The sequence below is a fragment of the Mustela erminea genome, chromosome 12, assembly GCF_009829155.1.
Source record: "Mustela erminea isolate mMusErm1 chromosome 12, mMusErm1.Pri, whole genome shotgun sequence".
NCBI classification, from domain to species: Eukaryota; Metazoa; Chordata; class Mammalia; order Carnivora; family Mustelidae; genus Mustela; species Mustela erminea.
In genome coordinates this window covers 91,380,899-91,403,311 of record NC_045625.1, presented here as the reverse complement: position 1 = coordinate 91,403,311, position 22,413 = coordinate 91,380,899, and the positions used below count along the sequence as shown (strand labels likewise).

The window sequence follows — 22,413 nt, the reverse complement described above, 5'->3', positions numbered from 1 at the left end:
CGACCCACAGTGCGCAGAGAGGAGCCGTGCTAGCGCGCAGGTCCCAGGACTGGGGGCACCGTTTCCCTGGCTGAACGTCATCCCCTGAGCAGCCCAGTCCTCTGCCTGCTTCTGGAGGCCAAGACAGAAGGTTGCTGGGGGGCTGGGGGAGAAATGAGACAGCGATGCACCCGGTCGTCCGTACTGATATGCGGAGATGGAATAACCACCCCAGTAGCATCCGTGGGAGCGCCTGCAGCCCGGAAGAGGGCTGGGCTGTGGGTTTGGGGCATGGGGGTGTAGGAGCCCCCTCTCTTGAGCTCCCCTGCTTAGAGCGGGCAGTTGGTCGTGACAGCAGAGGGGCACCCGCACATCCCCACCCACCGTCAGAAGCTGATGCTGAACTTCCGGCCGGGCTGCGGTCCAGGGCTCCAAGGTCGTCCGGGTGTGTTCCGGGCAAGGGTGGGAAGGATTGGTGAGCACAGCACGGGGAGGGCAGGGGCCGGCCGGCCCCAGGAAACACAGCCCCTGCTGCAGCTTCCTCCAGGGCACACTCGTGCCGGCATAGACAGGGTCAGGACAGTGTCGCAGGGTGAGGGGTCCCGGAGCGGGTGGCAGGCCTTGGCGTCTGCAAGCTGGAGGGCTTCCTGAGATCCACCCGATGACCTGGCCCGAAGGGACGTGGGTGAAAGCAGGTAGACAGGCGTGCCATCCTTGATGTCACACGACCGGGCACGGCCCGAGGGTGGGCACACACGGGGTGCGGCTTTTACTCTCTGGATAACCAGCGGGGATAGGAGTGCAGAGTACCCTGTGGGAGCTGGGCCCGTGGAGAGAGGCAGGCGGCAGGCGGCAGGCGGCAGGCTCAGGGGACCGGGTGGCCTGCTCCTTGGGTCATGCTGTTGGGGCCTCTTTGCCACCAAGCGGGCTGCCTGAGCCCCGTGCGTTCTCGCCGCAGACGGGCCCTGATTCGGCTCCAGCTCCCGTGAGGACAGGGAATGTCGGTTCTTAGTGGCTTCGTGGGCCGAGGGCGTGTGTGCGGCTGCCTAGGCCCCCACTTCTGCTCCTGCAGAGCCATCTCTGGCCCTTGCTGAGCCTCCCCGAGTCTGCTGTGCCCCTGGCATGTCCCCGGCAGTCCGTATGGACCTGTCCCCCGCACTGGCCCATCGTGGTCCCGCTGTCCCTCTGCTCTCATCTGGGCCACTTACCTTTGCACTTGCCACGTTGGCCGGCTCATCTGGTTTAAACTCAGGCTTCCGTGCCCTACGCCAAGGATCTCATCACGGGACTCCCCCCGCGGCACCAGCCTCCCCTCCATCTGGTTCTTGTGCTCTGTGTGGTCCCCCCCACACTGAGCAGCACTGACCCGTGTCACAACAGGATGTTGCAGACCTGACTGGGAGTGAAAAGGCTGTCCTGCCACCACCCCCGGCAGGTGCGCCCAGCCCCGTGGAGGGCCTCACACAGAGAGAAGCCACCAGCCCACTGTGTGCGGGAGCCACTCCTCCTACCTTCAGATGAGACCACAACCCAGACCCCCAGCCAGCTGCTCCCACGTTGCTGAACCCCAGAAACCACGAGAGACCATGCACGTTTACTGTGTGTGTCTAAGTCTTGGAGCACTGCGTTGGGCAGGAGGAAGGAGCTGAGGCGCTCTGCCACCTGATGGTGAGAAAGGACCGTCCAGATCGGCATCTACATCCCTGCCCACGCGCGCTTCAGAGGATGTACGAAGCCACGCGTATCATGGAAGCCGGTGCCAGCTGTCATCTTAAAGAAATCCTAAAACCTGCCCAGCTAAGCGAGGTGGGGCGTGAGTGCCATTGTCCGTGGATCTCCTCCACGCAGGGTCTGTGGACCCAAGACCTATCCCTGCTGGCTCCCCAAATCAGGGGATGCTGGGGACGGAGACCGGGAGAGGTCACATCCATCTCTTGACCCTGTGGACCTGAAGTGCCGCTTGATGTCCCCCTCCCGACCTAAGTGCCGAGGCTGGAAGCAGCCCGGAGCCCTGACCACATGAGCATGACAGCACACCGTCTTCATGGTCTGTGATCCATCTGGGCCATGTTCCTACTCTCTCGCTTTTTAAAATTGGAACATCTGCCAGGGCATCGTGGCAGACAGACGTCAAGGTGAGTCCTGAGATTCACGGGAATGAGGCAGAGGTGACACCATGTGTGTGATTATGTCCCATAAGCGTGTGACAGTGTCTCGGGCAGACCCGGCCCCGCAGCTGGCTTGAGGAAGCACGTGGTCGTGGGAGGACGCCTCTGTCTGACGGCACCGGAACCCAGCGGCCCGCAGGCCCGAGTGAGGGGGCAGGCGGGGGTGGCTCGGATGTGACCGCAGCCCCAGCCCCCACTTTGTCTGGGGGCGCCCAGCCGAGCCGCGCCCAGACTGCCGCCCACGGACACAGTGAGAGAGGGGGCGTGCCCCGTTTCAGGCCAACCGGCCAGCCGCCGTGTTGTAATGTGTCCGTGTCGCTGATGTCAGCATCTTCCCGTGTCTGGGCTTGTGCAGGCCCTTGGCCCCAGGGGTAGTGCCACGGCGCATTCTTGTCTCTGCTGGGCACATGGAGATGCCCTCCCTGTCCCGGAGGCTCACAGAGAGCCACGCGTGCTCCATGGGTACCCTTGCAGCCCGCATGTGTCTGCAGGGACGATCCAAGGCAAGCTCAGCGACGGGCCCGCGCCTGCGCCGTGGAGGTACACCCGTGGCCAAAGTGCCTCCCGAAAGGGACACTGTGGTGGCAGGTGGAGTCTCAACCGTGAAGATGCCCAGAATGAAAGAGGCTTCACTGCCTCCCTTCTGACCTCGGCCTGCACTTTCTGATTAATTTTTCATTCGGGCGCACCAGGAACTCAACCGAAAGGCCTCATAGGCAAAGCCTCCCCTGCTGGGAACCGAACTTCGCCCTCAAGCAGCAGGGACTGCACTGAGCCAGCAAGACCCCGGCGGTCATCCGCCTGAGCTGCCCTGCCCCACGCCGGGCACCCACCGACCCTCCCCACATCTTCCTGCCTTCCTGGCGGTGGGATGGGGTCTTGGAGGTGTGGGCCCGCTGTCTTCCCGGGTCGTCCTCGCTGCAATAAATCACTTTCTAATCCCACCTCCACCTGTCTCTGCCTTCCGATGCTGTCACCGTCGAGGGGCCAAACCTGGTCCTTCTGGGGCCCCTGGAGCCGGCTGGCCTCCCCCTGAGTCCTGACTTCAGGGCGCTGCGTTGGAAGGAAGAGAGGAGGCCGCGCTCACGGGGAGACCCGGCTCAGCGGCAGGGACAGACCCCGGGCCCCGCCTCCCAGGGAAGAAGAGGGGAAATTTTCCGGGGTAAAAGCACACGAAGGGCTTGTTTTCCCTTAACTTCCTCCCTGGTTGGCGGAGAGGGGGTTGGAAATGGTCTAAATGGGGGACGAGATGATTCTTGGGTTAAAAATTCACATGAAGTTGACGTGGCACCTCCTTAGGGACACGTTTGGGAATTTTGTGGGAGGCTCTCCTGCCTGCGCCCCATGCCTGAGTGAGGCCGGGCGGCGGCTGCCTCGGAGGCTGTGGGGCCACCAGCCTGGGGCTGGCACAGCACCCGCCACCCCACCCCCTGCTCTAGGCCAGTCCCTGCCCCACGCCTCGGCCTCCTGTCTCCTGGTTGCACGGACCCAGGAAAGCGGAGAAACGGAAGAACCGGTGAACCGTCGGCAGAGACCGCATCGGCCAACAGCCGGGGATCATCAGGGGGGACACGTTTGAAATCATCGCTGGGAGCGTGAGCAAAGCCAGCACCCACGGAAGACAAGGCTGTCGGCGTGACTCCCTCAGCGTAATCACCGTGTCTGCAGTTTCAGGGCCTGGAGCTGGCCTTCCCCAGATGCACGTTTAAGGGCCGCGCTCCCATCAGTGTCCCCCGGCTGGGAAGGCAGCCCCATGGCACAGATGGTGGAAACACCTCGCCCACCCGCCCGCTTGGTGCAGACCGGGCCGCAGGCACCCGTTTCCAGCCTGCGCCCTGCCCTGCCCCGCACGGCGCCTGCATCCCTGCCTTCTCTGTGGCCCTTTCCCGCTGCCCATCTATCCTCAGTCCCCAGCTTCCCGCCAACGGTCCCTACAAGCCCGGGTTCCGGCCGCGGTAAAGTGTGGCAGCCAACACAGGCTCGCCACACTCGGACTTCGGAGATCCCAGCTTCCTCCCCGTGATGTCCCTGTGTGGGCTCCTGCACGGGGGCGTCTGGAGAGGCAGGAGCGAGCCCAGGAGACCAGGGAGCTGGGGCGGTGGGTCGCAGCGCACATGGCACAGTCACGCAGGAGGACCTGCGTGGCACAGGACCAGCCACGGTCCCGCATGGAACACTCACCGCTCACGCACTCGGGAACCGGTGGGGAGGAGGCGGGTCCGGAGCTGCCTCCAGCCATCAGGTCCCGGCACCTGTGTCTCCCATCGCTGTGCCCGACACTCTAAATAGATACAGTTCTTACTAGAATGTTCTAGGTTTTTAAAATAAACTGAGGCAGCCAGTTTGGGTGGTAATTTCAGGGGCACGGGTGCCGAGTCCTAACGTATGTGTCTCCAGGGCTCGCTCCTGTACCTAAGGTGTCCAGGCAGCCAGGTAGACGTGGGTGAACAAAGGAGGCAGGGCCTTCACCTCCTGGGACTAAAGCCGCCTTCAAGCCTCTGCCTGCTGGGCTGGGGGTGGGGGCAACGGCGAGGAGCCTGACACCCCCGTCCCGTCCATCCCATCCAGGTCCGTCTGTTGTGCTGGTGTCCAGACCGGCCTCCTCAGGTGGGAGATAGCCTAGGGGGCCTGGCCTGAGCCCTTCACTGGGTGCGGAAGCTTGGAATGAAAGACCCCTTGCGGAAAGGGCCCAGGGACTTCCCTGTGCGTGCAGACCCCCTGGCATGCCCACCCCCGCCCCGGGCCTACCTGGGCCCAGGAGAAATCAGCAGGGACCTCTTCGCCAGGTTCAGAATCGTGCAAAATGGTACAAGCCTGTGGCTTCCATTTGAGAATTTCGGTGGGTTTGGAGGCGGGGTGGGTGACCACGGAGAAGTCCGGTTGGTGGTTCGAGCTCGGTTGACTTTGGTGGTAGACATCCCTCTGGCTCTCTCACCTGCCTTGCCCTCCCCAGAGAGGCTTCTAGATGCCGGGAGGGCAAGCTGAGGGTGGAGGGCAGGGCGATGGGGCTGTTTTCTTGGCTCGGCCAGACCCACGCACTCCCCGCAGCCCGAGATGACGTCTGTCTCTCTGCGGCAGACCCAGCAGCCCCCCGAGATGCAAGGCCCAAAGGCCCCCGTTCAGCAGGGGCAGCCTCCGCACTTTCCAGCCGTCAGGCCCAAGAGCCCTCGGCGCGGCGGCCAAGACCAGGCTGCAGAGGGTAGAGTGTGGCCCTGAAGGACCTGCCACACGCAGGTCAGGCCCTGGCTGGGCTGGACGGCTGGACAGCAGGCGGCCACCACAGGGGGTGCGCCCTGTGTCTCTGTGTGTCTGTGTGCGGCTCTATCTCTCTGTCTCTTTCTCTCCATCGCTCTCTGCCCCTCTGTCCCTCTGCCTCTGTGGGCCTCCCCGTCTGTATCTCTCTGTTGCGGTCTCCACCTCCGTCTCTCCACGTGGTCCCTCCCATGCCTGCCCTCGGAATCGAGCCTGTCATGTGGAGACTACCCGAGCAGGTGTCCCAAGAGAAGCTGGCACAGCCACGTGGCCTCCTGAATGGGAGCCTCAGGATTCCCAGAGGCCCGCGGAGCCCACCTGGGGCGTGGTAGGGGTCCCCAGGAAGAGTCCACCGTCTCGAAGCCACGCCACCCGCCCCAGGACACAGCATCTCACCAGATCATCTCCTGCTTGCATGTGGCCTCTGCAATCCTCGGGGCCCGTGGGCAGCTTCCGACCTCCTCTGCCATCTGGCGGTGATGCCCTCGGGCTCCGGTCCACCTGCCCCGTCTGCTGACAGTGTTTACGGGACGAGGGATGAAACGCACATCGGTTCAGCTTGGTTGGAAAGGAATAAATATGCCTGTGTGAAGTAATGCCTACTCGGGCTGAAATCCTGTCGCTATCTCCAGACAAGTGGTTTGAGATACGAGAAATGTCTGTCTTAGAGGTGCTCAATAGTAACGCATTTAGCGGGGTCACAGAAGAAACGGTCGGAGCCGGTGCGATGGCCTCACCTCCTGTTTCCTTTAACCCACGTGCTGGTGGCCTCCTGGTTACAAAATAGCTACCAGAGTTCTGGGCACGACACCCAACACCCCAGACGGGAAGGAAGGGGTGGGGAGAACATGAGGTTTCCACATGTTTTGGGGTTTCTTTTTCTTTTTTTTTTTTTTCTTTTCTGCCTCTTAGGGTCCCAGACGCCCCCAGAACAATCAGCGGTAAAGGAAAGCGGGATTGTTGCTGTGTCCAGTTTAGACCAAAGGGGCATGAGAACCTCTCTCTGGGAGCTCGAGCGCTGGCCGTCCGCTGCATAAATGCAGGATTGGGTTCTTCTGGCAAGAACAGAAGTGAGGGCTACCGAGGAGGAAAGGATCGTGTGTCCCACGAGTCTGGGACCGGGCCGCGAGCGTCCCGGACATTCCACGGCTCCCCGAATTCAGGCAGGGTCTGTGCTTGGAGCTCAAATCGCGATTCTGTTCAGATGAGAGAGAGAAGACCATGAGCGCGTGAGCAGCAAAGCCGATGGCGTCCACCGTTTGAACCCGGCGTCCCACGCTTTCTCTTTGAAGCAAAAGTGATCCAAGGAGTCCCTTCCGGCCGCCCCGGGCAGGGCCCCACTGAGGCCTCGCTGGCGCCTCGCTGACCCTCTCCTCTCTAGCAGGGGAGGTGAGGCCAGGCAGAGGCAGGCAGGGCCAGCAGCGGCCACAGGGGGCACAGGCGGGGGACCCACCAACTGCAAGGTCTCTGAGAGCTGAGGGCGTGCGGCCCTGGTGTCCGGAGCTGCTCGGCACTGTCCCTCGCTGAGTCTACATGTCTGCCCTGGATGCCCTTCAGCCTCTGAAGGGTTTCACGTCCGTGGAGGCTGGAGCTCCTCCAGGATCTTCCTCGACTTTGGAGCCCAGCTGCACGACTGCAGACTCAGCACCGTGACATGCCTGTCCCCCCAACGCAGCCCCGTGCGTGGACACCCCTGCCCGGGAGCTGCGCAAGCTGGGGATCGGCCCGCACACGGATGTCCAGCAAATCCTGATCCGAAGCCCGCGCAGAACGGTCTCAGACATGGTCCCCCCGTCCAGCAGGGTTTCCCAGGCCGGCGTGGTTATTCCAGGGGAACAGTAAAATTTCCCGGGACCCGATACATTTGGGAAATGCCAGGAGCAGCCCCTCGGGCTTCAGCCCTAACACAGACGGGCCTGGCCGGGGGCCTGGCAGCCAACGCCGTGTGTGGATGTGCGCGTCCGTGCTCCGGCCAGCCGAGAAGCATCCAACAGCTTCTGGAGGGAAGGGCTTGCCTGGCCTGTCCACCACAACAAACGAAAATACGAACCCACCCCCCCACCCCCCGCCAAAGCCTCCTGCGAGATCGTTCAGAGGACGTGAGCTCCTCACGGTGGAGAGGCAGTGGCACGCTAAGGGGAGCAGGCTGCCCGCCTACGCCAGCTCGCAAGCCAGCGCCCCCCCACCCCCGCCCAGGGCTGCTCCCTGGCCCTGGGCAGAACAGCCCCGACAGGCTCTGGCCTGTGTGCCGGGGGAGGAGGAGGAAGAGGAAGGTCCCAGATAAGGGAATCGGGCCTCACAGAACCTGGAAGGACAAGTCCCACGCGGCGCGCGCCCTCAGTCTCAAGGGTCTCTACTCACTCGCATCACTGACAGTCTGGGCCTCTGGGTACAGAAACGGGGTGCGGCTGCAGGTCCCACTCGGGCCAGCTGCAGTGTCACACACCACGGGCCAGCATCGGTCACCCCCCGGTGAAAACAACCGTGGAAACCCTCTCAGCAAGTTCATGCAGAAAGCATGCTCTTTGCAGACGCAGGATGAATCTGTGTTCTGCTCGGAAAGCAGGACCAGCAGGCTGCTGCAAGGTGACCGTTGTAAAGCGAGCAGCACCCTCGTGGGGCCTTCTAGGGACCCTCCTCACTGGCAGGGCTGGTCGGGCGGGGCTGCGGGCTGCTGTCCTAGTGAAATGCCCATCGGGGCTGGGACCGGTACCCAAGCCATGAGGAAGACTGCCCTACGTGTCCCCTAGAAAACACATCTAGATGGACGGCTGCTCCTCTCACAACTGTTGAGAGCAAAGCTTACTCCGTCCGCAGGGAACACACCTGCTGCTGTACCCAAGACGAAAGTCACCGCCAGGTTCAGCCCAGCTCCACTGTCCCCTGTCCTGGGCCCGTGGTACCCCGGTACCTCGGGCCGTGGGCACATCCGTGGGGCAGCACCCCGATTCCTCGAGCGGTCAGCATAGCCGCGGGACAGCTCTGCAAACACTTTCTTCGCCAGAAGGCAAATAGCATCCTGCATAAGAGGAGCAGCCCAACACCAGGACAGCCCCACTTTCTGCCCCTTTCTCCTTGAAATGTTCTCAGGGGTAAGATTTTGCCCGTCCAGGATCAACTGTGGGGCACTTGGAACTTTCGAAAGGTGGCGGTGTGAGTGAGGACTTCAATTTTTTCTCTCTCTGCGAAAAAATAGTCGTCTCAGAAAAAGAGAGGGAGGCTTTGGAAGAGAAACTTCTTTACTAAATATTTCTGTATTAGAGGGGAGACTATTTTGAGGTTTCAGGATTGAACCCCGGCCCAGTCCGGTCGCTTCTGCGTCACTCACCACGGGCATCCGAGACAGAGCGACGCTTCTGCCCGCGGCGTGAGAGGCCGAGCGCCCACCGCACCCCACCGCTGCGCCCAGGACCAGACCCGCAGGAAGTGGGGCAGGAGCACCTTCATTTCCCGTTCTGGGCTACGCAGCTTCCCGGGGGCTCTCGGAATGTGGCAGTTTGAACAGATTGTGGCAACAGATGGGGAAAAAATCACCATCTGATTCTGGCGTGACGTGGAGAAATGGAACGGGACGAGTAGTGAGAGAGGCCGCGTTCAGCCAGAAAAGGCCGTCTGCGAACGGGGAGGCTCTGTGAGGGTCCAAAAGGCTGGAACCCTGTGGAGGGCACCCGGTCGCCCTCCACACCTCGGTCCGGTCCACGTTCCCAGAGAGCCCCTGAGCTGGGCACACGAACTGTTTCTACGAACCGGCCCAAGAACGCAAGCGGTCCTCCGGGGCCACAGACCCTCGGCTCCGACGGCACAGATCCCAGCCCGTGACCCTGGGGAAAGCAAGGAGGCGAGGCCTACAGGGGCTCCGGGGCAGGGGCTTGGGCTTCACCTCGCCACAGCCTTTCTCCTGCAGGTGGTACTGGCTGCGTCCTCCTGAAATACATTTTATCTCTTTTACGTACTTAGTGTTGAAATTAAATATTTGCACACAGAGTTTACTCCGGCGTGGGTGGCCCACACGTGCTTGGTGGAAACAGCTTCCACATTTAGGGGCTGTCCTTCAATGCACGTGAATGAGTGCCCAGGCCACCTGAGCCCTTGCACACTCTCAGGAAACCCGGGGTCTAGGTGCTCACGACTCCCGAATCTAGATGGAACTAAGAGGTGCCCGGGTCAGCGTGTGACCGAGGCACCGGGAGAGGTAATGCTTCTTGGGACTCTGAGCGTGGGGCCGAGACTCCTGTTTGTAAAAAATTACGGAGGGCAGCCCCCCCATAAACAAAGTCCCAGCTCCGCCTGGCAGGCAAAGGTCTGGAGTCGTTACTAGCATTTTAGGTACATCTAATTTACTGAACTGTAAACACCACAGGCACGAGACCATCATATTATGTCCAAATGAGAACACGTGGAAACCGAGAAAGGACACAGAGGTATCTCCGTGAAAATGAACTTAAACTCTGCCGTGGTCACTCTGCTCTGGTGGGTGCATGGGGCCGGCGAGGGAGCTGGCGTGGTCCCCTCAGGACCACGGCCCCGGGGGAGTGGGGTGCACCCAGAGGTGGGCTGAGCCACATCCGGCCCTCCCACCTCCGAGCTGCCGGCCTGGGCCACGCAGGCCATCCCTGGGCCGGGGCTGGAGAAGCTGAGGGAGGATCCGGCAGAGGCAGGGAGACGTGTGAGGGCGTGCGAGCTGCAGCTGTGTCCGCCGGCCCTATCTTCGCCCCTGCAAACCCGGCAACCCCTGTGCCTCAGCCCCGCCTGTGGAGCAGTGTGGCCCGCGCCGACCCACGCGGTGCAGGGGGAGCCCAGACCCGGGGACTCCACCGCATCACCCCGTCCTGCAGTCTGGGCGAGCCCAGCCGAGAGCCGCTTCTCACGCTCACACCCGCTCCTGGCCCACGCGGGACCCGCACCCACAGTTAGCCCAGGACCCTTTCCCTGTGGAGCAGGCCCTACGCGCTGGAGAACAGAGGGAGGCCGGCCAGCCCCCTGCACCTGCCGCCCTCACCTTCATTCCCATGGACGACAGACATCTGAGTCTCGCTGGACACCCAGAAGGCCATCCACCACTGGAGAGGAGAAACCCCGACAGCTTGGGAGAGAGCGTCACGGGCACTCCAGCCGGCTTCCTCAACACGGGAGAGCTGCGGAGACCACACAGGGGAACAAGCTGCAAAGGAAAAATTAAGTATTCAGAAGCACAGCCGTATCCGTAATTAGAAATGCATTTTTTAAAATGGGACAGGTTGATGGCTGGAGACACGGACACTTGGAGGTGTGCCCCAGCGGTCGTGCTGGCACGTGGACGTAGGGTTCCGGTAGATATTCCCGCGATCGCGCTCCAAGCCCTGCAGCTTTTCTGTCTGTCTGGAAGTTCCCATACGAAAATGTTGGGGAAGAAACGATCAGTCAGGGCATGAGAGAGTTGACAGGGGCAGGGGTGTGGAGGGGACAGGGTGTGTGTCCTGTCCCGCACCACCTGCGGATGGCAGACTGACCTCCACCTCTGACCCCTGCCTCTGTCCCTCACCTCTGTGCCCAGGCAAATGCACAGCCACAGAGGAAAGGCACAGAGGCGTGGTGGGCCCCTACGGGAGCGCCCCAGTCCGGGTTCTCGGCCACCCGTCTGGATGTCCGGGCTCACACCGGATGCTCAGCGTGAGCCCAGGGTCTGCCCGGGGGCACACTTACCACGGCCAGAGAGACCCAAACGACGCACCGGCGAGAGAAGGAATGCAGAGGGGGGTGAAGGAAATCACGGAGAAGTAAAAAGAAATCCCCCAGGAAAGGGAAATGAAGACCCTCGGGGCAAGGAGAGGAGCGTGCTCTGTGGCCCGGACCGCAGACGGCGGCAGGCGGCAAGGGCCGCTGGAAGGGAAGGCGTGGGTCCCCGGAGTGACAAGGGGGCACAGGAACTCCAGGAGAACACGGGAGAAAGCGGTCGGCTGGGCGAGCGGCGTCTGCAGATGGCAGCCACGGAAGGACGGGTGTCAGGGAGAGAAGGGGCGAGCCCCGCGGTCCGCCTGGGGAGACCGTGAGGAGAGCCCTCCGCCCGGCACCTGCCCCGAGACCGCCCGAGACCGCCCAGGGGCCGGAGAGACACCGCTGACCGGGCCCAGCCGCGAACCGGATGGCCGTCCCCACACCGCCAGCGAGTGTCACCCCAGTCCCACCCTGAGCACACCTCACAGAGCCTCAGGGACCTCTGCGGGTGGGATCCCCCACCCAAGTGAGGGTCCCAACTAGGACGGGCAAGATGTAGGTCCCCGGAACAGGGATCAAGCCGGGACAGAGTAGTCTGGGCCCAGGACATCAGACGGCCCCACGACTGCAGGGCCAGGCGCCGGGTGGGAGGCAGCACGTCTCCGGGAAGTAAGGAACGGCCTCAGTGGAATGGCCACTGGATAGAAAAGCTCTGCCGGCTGGAGGCACGGGGTCTGGAGGACGAGCCTTAGAAAGTGCGGGAGAACAGAGGGAAAGCTTTGGGACGACCAGGAACAGGGCTCCACCGGGACCGCAGCAGAGCCCGCCTGTGCCCTGGCCTGGGGACATCCCTCCGCAGTGCACGTCCGTGGCCCGGGATGCCACTCCATCCCCAGGATGATTCTGGCCGTCCCCCACTCTGCAGGCATGATGACTGCCGACCCGCAATCACACACATGTTCTTCCCGTGTGCTGCTTTTACAGACGCCAACCCAGAAACGCCACGGCGGAAGCAGCAGCCCCCCGGCCGGTGGATGGGGTGGAGAGAAGGTGAGCAGGCTGGAGGGGGGCGCGGGGTGTCGAGGGGTGCTGGTTTCTCATCTCACTCGGCGAAACTGCTGGGGGTGAGGGGAGAAGGCCCGGTAGGACCAGCGGTGGACAACTACAGCATGCGTGTTCTCCAAGCTGTAGGGGATCAGAGGTGTGGCAGCTGGGGGCTAAGTCGTGTCTCAGGCAGAGACGCCGTCAGCTCCCGTCTGCGGATGATGAAGCGGGAAACAGGGCGCCTTCTGTTGGACAGTCTGCGGCACGGAGCAGGGGCTTCTCCAGAGCTCGGAATGGGAGGCAGGATGAGGGGTATTTTTAAGGGCACGTCAGTGTTGTTGGGTTGAACCATTTTTCCCCTCGTGCGCATGATTCTTGGGGGGATGAAGCAGAGCTGGGTACGCACGCTCAAAGCTAAATTACAGGGTAAAGTTTGAATCCAACGGTCCCGCTTTTAAAATAAATAACAGAGAGAGCGAAGTTGAGACCAGACCTTGTACAGGGCACGCGTGTATTTACATGCTTGTCTGAGGGGGAGCGGGGGCCGGAGGAGACAGCACCAGGGAGCTCAGATTGCACGCCCAGGAAGGGGGGACGGAGGACTGGCCGTTCCCACTGGGTTCACTTCTCGTGCGTCTGTGATCGCTCTCAAGCCCATGCAGACGAGGTCTACATGCTACACACAGGCTTCCTGTTGGAATCGAGGCTTTCCCCAGACTCTCCTTCTGGATGTCTGCCTCACTCTTGTATTTTGTTTGCACGATAGAAAAACTCACCTTAATTTTGCTGGAATCTCCATCTTTGCAAACACACTCTCTTTCAAAATGACTTTGGCTCCGTTGAATAAAATACCAGACAAGCGCTCTGCAAGCGAACAGGGAAGCTGGAGCTTATGGAGGGGGTCCTGTCCCCGGAGGGAACCAGGCGGGGGGCCGGGCAGGGGGAAAGGCCGTGGTCTTCCCATGCCTAGACAGTGGCCTGGCTCTGAAATACTTTGTTTCTGCGAGCAACTCCAGCGTTTAGAAAGCGCAGTCGCTCAGCCAGACTTCTCCAGAACCCTTTCTCCCAGAACTGGATCCTAACAGGTAGGCCATTGTCCTTCGTGGGCAGGAGCTGTCTTCCTTCATTTCTATTCCATCTCCTCGCCACTGCGCCTGGGACATAAGCCCCACACAGCCCCAGCGCCCGGCCAGCGCCTCCACCAAGCGTGGCTGAGGACCTTGAAGAACTAGAAGAAGGCAAAAGGCAGGTGCGCAGATCTGCTGCACCAAGCACTGGGTGAGCTCGGCCGCACAAGGGGAAGGCTGTCCCCTGGCCAGAGGCCTGAGCCGACAAGGTTGGGGACGCGGTGACGAGACCACCTCAGGGTGATGGTACCGGCGACAAGGCCTCAGGTATTCTCTTGCAAGAAGCCAGCTCAGTGCACTGTCCCATCCCCAATTAACCAGAGGGGAGTCTGGGTCAATGAGTTTCCTGTTTACAGGGTCAGCTGACAAAGTGGTGGCCAAGGGGGGTGCGAGTCTGAGAGGCGGCCGTGGTCCCGGGGCAGGTGGCTTACCAGCACGTGGTCCCATCCCCGTCCGGGTCTGCACAAAACCTCTCACAAGTCTGGGTGCGCAGAGGCAAGACCCCGAAGTCCGAACGCCCGGGTGCAGACCCTGGCACAGCCACTGAAGAGTGAACACGAGCCACCGGACTGGTTTGAACAGTCATCTTCCTGGACAATGAGGCCAGCACGCGGGGCAGGCATGTGGCATGTTCCTCTAGAGGAAGCTTAGGCTCTGGGGTGGGGGTGGGGAGGTGGGGCGGTCAGGGACACAGCACCACCTGCTGGCAGCCTCTGTGCCCGCCCCCCAACTTGCTCCAGTCGGGGTGGGGTCTCAACGTGATGGAGCGCACAGCCCCCATACCAAGTTCTGGCCGCCGTATGGGACAGAGCTGGTGTGTGCCCCTGCCTGTCCCTGCAGGTGGAGCATGGTGACGCTGGCCAGGGACCGTCTGCCTGGCCACCACCGGCAGTGTTAAATAAGAAGTAAATAGACGGCTACCTTGGGTAAGCCGCTGTATTTTAGGTCTCCTTATTACGGCAGGAAACCGTGCCTCCAAAGGACTGTGCTGTGTTTACACATTTGCCCTCTGGCCCTAACACCGCTGGACACGTGCCGGTCTTGTCTGCTCAGGACCATCTGTTCACCAGGGCCCGGCTCCCACCCAGCCCCGAGGTTCTGCGAGATGCAGGACCACACCCCGACACAAGCATAGGCAGGTGGCCCAGGTCTGACCGGTCTTGGCTCCCCGGCCTGTTCAGGGTTATAAGTTCATGGGTTGGGCGTGAGACCCCACCCAAGTCCTTCCAGGAGGCTCAGTACGGTGAGAAAGAGTTCTTGTGGATTGTGTCAGGAGAGTGAAACCCACATGCAAGCAGAACCGAAGGCAATCAGAGTCAAGAGAAGAGGAAGACCAACAATGGCTTCTCAGACCCTGGATCTAGCTCTACCTGCAGTCCCTCTAGTGCTAAGTGAGCCAAGATTGTAGCTGAACTTCCATCATTTGCAACTGAGAGCCCCAACCCCTCCATTAATAATGAAATAAACACGTTTGGGTGTGATTTTCCATAAGCACTGTGCTAAGCGCAGGGGATCTGAAGTCCAGGGTACACTTTAAAACAGTCATTCATAATCTGGGGAGACATTGGAGGTTCCATCTAGATGGAATGGATGGGGAAAAAGAGCAACATTTTCACCCACCACGAGCCTCGACCTGAAATTCAGCATTTCCTTCAAGTGTCAGTGAGGCAACAGAGCCCAGCCCTGTCAGCAGGGTCTGTGACCTGCCCGCCGGCAGAAAACACAGATACGCCGGCGTCTCAAAACACCAGGCAGCTCGTTCCCGCTTCCAAATTGCTGGTTATCAGACCCGCTGCTCCAGTGTGTTACTCAACATGTAAACAAAGGAGCAAACAGATCACAGTTTAACCGATTCTGACCACCGGAGTTCAGTAGAACAGGTTTGCTTTCTAATCCCATGCTTTATTTTATATGTTTAAAACCATTATTCTGGAAAGAGGTCAGTGGAGGTCACTAAGCTCTAGAAGCTAAAAACAAAGACAAGGTTGAAAAGGAACGAGCCAGGGAGCAACGGTTACGCCCCTCGTGTGGGCTGTGGCCCGTAGGTGTGCAGGGCGTCGTGGCCGAGGGAGGGGTGCTCTGCCTGCCCCCGGCGTGGGTCAGGCTGGAAAAACACTGCAGGGGCGAGTCTGGGTGGAAGGTAATGCCTGACTGGCCTTGCCAGGAGGCAGGGCCTAGGGAAGTGTCACGGCTCAGCGGCTGGCGGGGTAGGTGGCTGGGGGGTGGGGGCACCGGGAAGGCCTTACTGGTGCAGGTCAGCTGAGGACACCAGCTCCGGGGAAGCTAATGGTCAGCGAGGGCAGCACGCCAGTGGTCCGTCCCGCTGTCCCCGATTTCCACTCTCCCCTGGTTCCAGCTGGGGAAGCACTGGGCGGCGGCTGCCAGCCCTGCTCTGGGGAAGGTTCGCCCTCCGCGTGCGCGTGCGCTCCACAACGACGGGCCAGCTCAGCTGCGCTGGGAGCTTTTCGGGGAGTTGGAGAAGAGCATGAAGGCTAGATTATACTCCAGAGGAAGTTTGCGCTCAGTGGTCTGACAGCTAAAACACTGTGGGGCGCTGGAAACAATGGTGATGGCTCAGCAAGGCCTTCATTTATACGCCACTGCCGGAATGCAGCCTTCTAGAAAAGAGCCCTTCCATCGGTGTGCTCCCAGGAGGGCCCTGAAGAGGGTGCTCTGATGGGGGGGGGGGGGTTGCTGTCAGGAGGCAGGTCTTGTCTGGGGCAGGGGACAGACCGTGACGGGGCAGGGGGCAATCATGTACTTTGGAGTCACATTCAGAAGACCTCTGCCTAGAATTGGCAGGGGCTTGGGCTTCCCAGACTTTGCCTCAGCCCCTGAGGGCCTGTTTCTGTGGGGGCTGCGGCCTTGCTTTGCTGGACAGCCCACATGCTAGGGCCCAGGCTGGGGCTGCACCTGCTGGAGCCCGTGGAAGGCAGTGCACCAGCTCTTCTAGAAAGCACTTCCTCCGGGCCTCAAGCACTCCCCGCAGGACTGCCTTAAAGCCGCTCCCAGCCAACTGCGTCCATGTTCTGATGCCCCGGGGAGGCAGGGAGATGGAGAAGTGGGTGTTCCTCCTCAAGTCCACGCAGTGAGGGCGGAAACCAAGCAGAGCCCATGGCACCTGGGCTGCCGCACAGAGACTCCCCACGTCGTGGATCTAAGACCGTCCGCGCAATCATGTGCCCGTGCACAATGCACAGAGATGGTGTTGGAGACCTGCAAAGACACCCTGTGTGAAGCGTGACTCAGGAACCCAATCACTCTGCATTTCTGGAGAAGCTCCAGGACAAACTTGGGGAGGAGCTGTCACTGACGTGTGTGAGATTAGCAGGGGGGGGCACAGAGGTGGGTCAGAGGTGACACAAGACTGCCACCCTGCTCTCTGGGTTCTCGGGACTGCTCTGACCTACGTGCTAAGATGTCCCACGATGGAATGGAAACTGGCGACAACAAGAACGAAGAGAAAACGTGGGTCACTTGGTGTGGCCCAGGGAGGCCTCAGGGACAGAAGGCCCTCCAGGGGCTGGGGGATGGGAAGCAAGCGGCAGTCACCTTGAAGCCACCCTTTGCCCTTTCTCGAAGGAGCAAACAGGCCGGCCAGGGTCAGGGTGTGAGGTGCTGAGGCTCCAGGTCTGGGGGCTAACAAGTCTCTGCTTGCTGGGCTGCCCTCTGCCCTTCAGAGGGAGTGGAACAGAGTGCAGGGCGTGGGTCTAGCAGCCGGGAGAGGCTCCTGAGGTCACCCCGATACAGGCCCCTGCAGCAAGCTCCTGTGGTGGCCCCAGGACCTGTCTAGACGCTGGCTCTGAAGGACACGCTCCTCCTGGGGAGGCCGCTCCTCAGGCAGGCGGGTCTGCCAAAAAGTGCTCCCAGGGAGCGGAAATCTCCTCGCCAGTCTGATTTCCACCCATCTGTCCTCCTCTGCCCTTCACAACCCCACAGGGTAATCCTTCTTCCCAGACAGTTTTGCAAATATTTGGATCCGACCATCTTGCGCTCCACACACACCCATTTTTCAGGCTGACGTCTCCTGATGTGTCGACCACCCTCCCACGGCCTGCTGTGGCTGTCCTCGGGCACCAGGCAAGGGCACCGTGTTCCAGGGGGGTCCAGTGAGTCAGGAATAAAGGGGAGCATTCCCCCCCCCACCTCTGCGATGCTCACAAGTCTGGATCGTGAGAGTGGGTCCCTGCTCTGGGGCTTGGGATAACGTGAAAACAGCCCTGCCCTAATCTTTTCGCACCAGGTTTTAATCCCAGTGCGATGGGAAACCAGAGTCAGGGCTCCTCTGACCAGAAGGAGCTTGGAAAGGATGTCTGCTCACTGTCCTATACAGTCACCAGTCCCCAACTTGGGCCACACAGCGCCGGGGAGATAACCGTCATTCTCTCGGCCATGCCCAGCCACGCTCAGAGCCAGTGCCTTATCCTCTCTCCTTGGGGAAGGCAGGATGGGGCTCCCAAGGTCACCTTAGAAGCATGGAAGGCAAGAGGAACTGGAGCCTCCGAGATTCCAGGTCACGATTTCCACCACCAGCACACACAGGAAGAGCACCAGCTCCCCTGTCTTGGCCCTTGTGGGTCCTGAGGTGTGGCTTGTGGGGAAAGGCAAGAGCCCACAAAGGGGACTGAGGCTCCTGGGCTGTTACGGATCAGACTGTTAGCAAAGTCTCCATTTTTAAACTCCTAGTCTGGCCGTCAGCAGCAGTGGTCCCCAGGAAAGCAGTCCGGGTTCCCTTGGAAGGTGCTGCGGCCCAGGCCATGAGGGCCAGGCCCAGAGAGGGAGACTCGACTCCCACACGGGGCACAGCCGCACTGGCTCACGGGGAACTCTGTTTCTTTCTCTGGGGAGCACCCCTCGGCAGGCCTGCTGGCCCAGCCAGCCACCTTCCCAAGGTCGCCTCTCCTCGTCCAGGGCAGGAAGGGAGTGGTCTTGGGAGGAGACCCAGGGCCCCTCACACTCTGCCTTAGTACAAACGTGTCACCAGGGACCGCACTGGGGAACGTTTTGCCATTTGGTGTAGAAGACAGGGGACACTTGTCAAACACTTGGCGTGGAGGCCCAGAAGGGCTTAGACAAACCTAGACTGGGCTAGGTACCTGCCCACCGCACTCTGGGAAGAGGCAGGAGGTCTGTTTGGAATGTTCTGGCCTGAAGAAGGAAAGGAGCAGCCATCCTGAGAGCCCGCACGGTCTGTCCACACATTTGTGCTGGGCAGGTTCCCAGCAGAGCCGGCAAAGCAGCCTGGGGGTGCAGGAGACCTTGGAGATCTGGGGGCCCCCCGAAAGGTTGCAGTCGGCCAGGCTCCCAGAAAGGACAAGCTGGTCCCTCCGCAGGTGGCGAGGAAGGGCGGTAAGGAGGTCCTTCGTCGGAACCGGTGCCGGATCCCGCAAGGCCCTGCCAGGGCAGGGGGCAGCCCCTGAGGCCTGCGGGGAGAGGCGGCGGGAGGGCAAGCGGGGAGGCGGGCGCAGGGAGAGGAGTCGTGCAGGCAGGACGGTGAAGAAAGGGGAGGGCAGAGGGGAGGGAGGGAGACGTGCGGGAGGAGGAGTCGGCCGAGTCGGGCGGGGAGGAGGCGGCGGCGGGAACGGGAGGCGGGAGCGGAGGAGGGGCCTGCGCGCCGCCCCGCGCCCTCCCTCCCGCGCCGGCCTCCGCGCCCTCGCGCGCCGCAGCATCCCCGCGCCGCCCGGCCTCGCCGCCCTCCGAGCCCGGCCCGAGCCGGCCCGCAGCCGCCGCCCCGCCCGCCGCCGCCGCCGCCGCCATTCCTGCGCCCGCGCTCGCGGGGCCGGGCAGTGCCGGGACGCGCGGCCAGGACGCGCCACGCCAGGTAAGGGCCGGCGGACGGCGGGAGCGCGCGGGCCTGGCAGGTGCGCTGGGGCCGCCGGACCCTCCCGGACGCCCCGGGCCCCCGATAGGCCCCCGGAGCCTCCACCCCGCCAGACCCTCCCGGAGTCTCCGCCCCGGACACCCCCCACCGACTCCTCCCCGACCCCCGGACCCGCTAGGAGTCCCCTCCTTGGATCCTCCCGGAGTATCCTCCTGGGAGCCCCCGGGCCCCTCCCAGGACCTCTGGGACCCCTCCCCTCCCGAGCACCTCTCAGGCCCGGCGCGCAGGTGGCCCTGGGGGCGCTGGGCGCGCAGCCGATGCGGGCTGCGAGCGGGGGGCGGCGCTCTGACCAGGCCCGCCGCGCCCCTGGCCGCTGGGCCCCCGCCGGCTCCGGCCACTCGGGCCTGGCAGGGCTCCGCGGGCTTCTATTTCGGTCCGGAGGCCGCCGCCGTGCGCCCGAGCGGAGGCGCGCACTCAGACAGGTGGGGCAGGTCAGGGCCCTGGAGGCGAGTGCTGCAGGCCTCGGCTTCCTTCAGGGTTTTGGCTGCGTGATTCCGGAGCAGCCAAGGAGACGGAGCCGCCTTAGCTGGGGCTGCACCTGTTGCGGCCGCTTGGTGAGCGGCGGGGAGCTGAAGCCACTGGGGTTTTGCCAGTGCACACAGGAACAGGAGAGTTGGTGGCGGTCCTTCTCTTGGTTTATTGGATTTAATACTGGGGTTGGGGGGAATGCACGTGAGTGTGTAGGTGGGCAGTTTACGGAAAATAAGGCCTGTTGTCCAGGGCTGGGCCCTGCTGGCCAGTCCTGTGTCTCCTGAAGTTGCTCTGTTTTTGTTTTTAAAAGGCTGCCCTTACCTTGAGCATAGCCAGGGCCGGGAGTGGACAGCCTGCTGCAGGCCAGGCCGGACCTGGGGCTTGTGGCCAAGCAGCCGGCCCTCCTGTTCTGAGGCTATTCAGGTCCACCAGGCGCCACGGAGCGGAAGTTTCCTTTGCCACGGGTGAGGTGACATCGTGGGCCGTCACCTCATATCTGCCCCCGGCCCGGGGCCAGCTGCTGGCGTCCTGGGCACCGTTATTTGCGAGTGTTTACTGTGTCCCAGAAACAGGCGGCCTCAGCCGGCGCAGGGGCCAGGATTCTGGTGGAGATAATGCCCCAATTGTCCCTGGAACGGTTGGTGTCTGTGCAGATTGTCTGCAAAAACAGAGGAGCATAAAGCCAGCCTGCTCTGAGTACCCCCAGCACCGTGTGCTACCAGGGGCCAGCCTCGGGAACGAGGGCGTGGGGAGGGCCTCGCTGGCTGTGTCTGTGGCCAAGGACTGGCTCTCGCAGAGCCAGACCCTCACTTCAGGCTGGAAGGGTCTGCAGTACCCCTAGTAGGTAAATGAAACGAAGGAAAGCTAATCAGTGACACTGAGGGGAAGCTCTGCTCCGTCCTTCCTTGCAGGACCGTGAGCTGGGGTGGGGGGAGTGGCTGACTCCCCATGACGGGCTCTGCCATCTGTTTGTCTGCCTCCGAAATAGTACTGTGGAGTTCCTCTGCCCACCCTCTGCCCAGACCAGCACACGTCTGTTGGGAAAGGCGTCTTTGCCGAGCCCCCGTCCGCTGGGGACTGGGGTGGGCTGCTGGCCTGGCTCAGGCCTCGGCAGGCAGTGCCCACACCCGAGCTGGGGTGTGGGGTGCACAGCTGTCCAGTGGCTCTGTGGTGGGGTGGGGGTTGGGGGAAGCAGGGAGACAAACCTTAATGACATCATTCACTTGAGATCCCCTCCGTGTGGGTTATCGGAGGCTCATTTCCTCTTGAGAGCCTTCCCCACACCAGGCAGGGATGCCTTGGCCAGTCTTGGGAGCACACGCTAATGGCCAGCTCCGGTGCCCGCGCGTAACAAAATCAATAACGCACTGCAAAGATCAGGTCCTCTGCCTCTCCCACACCCAGTGTAGACAGGCCCAGGCCTCCGGGCCCTCCCCTCTGGCAGCCGCCACAGCTCCTCCGCACCACCAGGCTGTGGCCATCTGGGGACATCTTGGGACGTCTTGGGGCGTCGACCCAGTGCAGGGCCGGTCAGGCAGGCTCCTTGGCGCTGGAACCGGGGCTCAGCTCGCAGCAATTTCCAGGCCGCCCGCTGTTGGTGGGAGTGACACGGGGAAAGCAGGGCTGACGAGGAGGAAATAACTGCTGACTCGGGAGGGCGCGTGGCGGGCCTCGCCTGGAGCAGGGGTGGCGTTTGTCGGCGCAATGAAGGTGATCTGGGGGCTGCGCAGATGGCCCATCCCAGCTCCTCGAACAGCTCACCTCAGTTTGCCTGACCCTCCCGGAGCGCCATGCCAGGGCCGGCTCTCTGCGCCTGCAGCCTCTCCGGGGCTTTGCAGCGGCCCAGCTCATCCGAGGCCCGGGTGCACCTGCCACGGGAGGGGGTCCCTCCTGCGGTCTCAGAGTCTCAGATGCCGTCCAGGAGCGCGCAGACTGCACACTCTGCCTGGGTCACTTCTTAGCAGCTCCCCTGGATTGCAGGCGCTGGACAAGATGCAGTCAGACCAGCACCTGATTTGACTCAAGAATCGTTCATTTAAAAAATTATGGTATTTATGAGACAGTTGATGACATGACTCTTGAGCGGCGGACGCGGGAGTGTGTGGAGAGGAAGTGAGAAGGCATTTGGGGTGTGTTTCTGAGCAGCAGGGGGTGAGGGGGTGGGGAGGGGAAGCCTTGTGGGGGTGGTGCTGGGAGGGTCTGAGGGAAGGTACCTTGTCAACCCTCCTTATTTGGTTCTGTCCACTTCCCTTTATTTTCAAAATTCTGCATAATAAACTTAATTGGAAACTAAGAACCGCACGTCCCCTCCTAGAAACACGCCAGAGGTCCCTCAGTTCAAGGCACAGTGTGGAGAGAGGCTTCCTTCAAAAGAAGTGCCGACGCATGAAGTGAAACTGCACTTCTTTGTGGAGAACCTGTAGAAGGAGCCGGTTTTCATGTGTGCACATGTCCGAAGCAACCTGGACGGGCACACAGTGTCTGTTGAACAGATAATTGTGGAGTGCCTGCTGTGGACAGCAGGAGCTGCTCGGGGCCCCAGGGCAGGGGTGTGTGTATGTGTGCGTGTGTGTGTGTGTGTGTGCATGCGTGTGTGCATGCATGTGCGGTGTATGTGTGTGCGTGCATGTGTGCGTGGGTGTGCACAAGTGCTGTGTGTGTGCACACACGTGTGCGTGTATGTATGTGTGTGTGAGTGCTGTGTATCTGCGTGTGTGTGCATGAGTGTGTGTGTATGTGTGCGTGGGTGTGCACGAGTGCTATGTGCGCATGCTGTGTGTGCATGTGTGTGTGAGTG

General features: G+C 61.8%; 1 protein-coding gene and 1 long non-coding RNA gene across 2 annotated transcripts; both read right to left on the bottom strand.

The window, feature by feature from the left end:
* Positions 1 to 1,412: 1,412 nt before the first annotated feature.
* Positions 1,413 to 7,097, bottom strand: LOC116570937. The gene is made up of 2 exons (XM_032308567.1): positions 5,796 to 7,097; positions 1,413 to 3,200 (listed from the first exon to the last, which is right to left on the bottom strand). Exons 1-2 carry the CDS (start codon positions 6,432 to 6,434, stop codon positions 2,844 to 2,846), a joined length of 996 nt encoding a protein of 331 aa, XP_032164458.1. The 5' UTR covers positions 6,435 to 7,097; the 3' UTR covers positions 1,413 to 2,843.
* Positions 7,098 to 8,633: 1,536 nt separating this feature from the next.
* Positions 8,634 to 13,001, bottom strand: LOC116570939. Its single transcript, XR_004277604.1, has 3 exons — positions 12,914 to 13,001; positions 10,399 to 10,560; positions 8,634 to 9,011 (listed from the first exon to the last, which is right to left on the bottom strand). It is a non-coding gene; the product is annotated as an uncharacterized LOC116570939 (long non-coding RNA).
* Positions 13,002 to 22,413: the final 9,412 nt, after the last annotated feature.

Bases quoted from the DNA above. Each gene is read 5' to 3' on its own strand.
- LOC116570937 (XM_032308567.1), bottom strand. From the start codon at position 6,434: ATGCAGCGGACGGCCAGCGCTCGAGCTCCCAGAGAGAGGTTCTCATGC. The intron at 3,201-5,795 runs GTGAGATGCTGT...CTTCCAACGCAG, and splicing joins TGCAAGCAGGAGATGATCTG to CGCCCTGAAGTCAGGACTCA.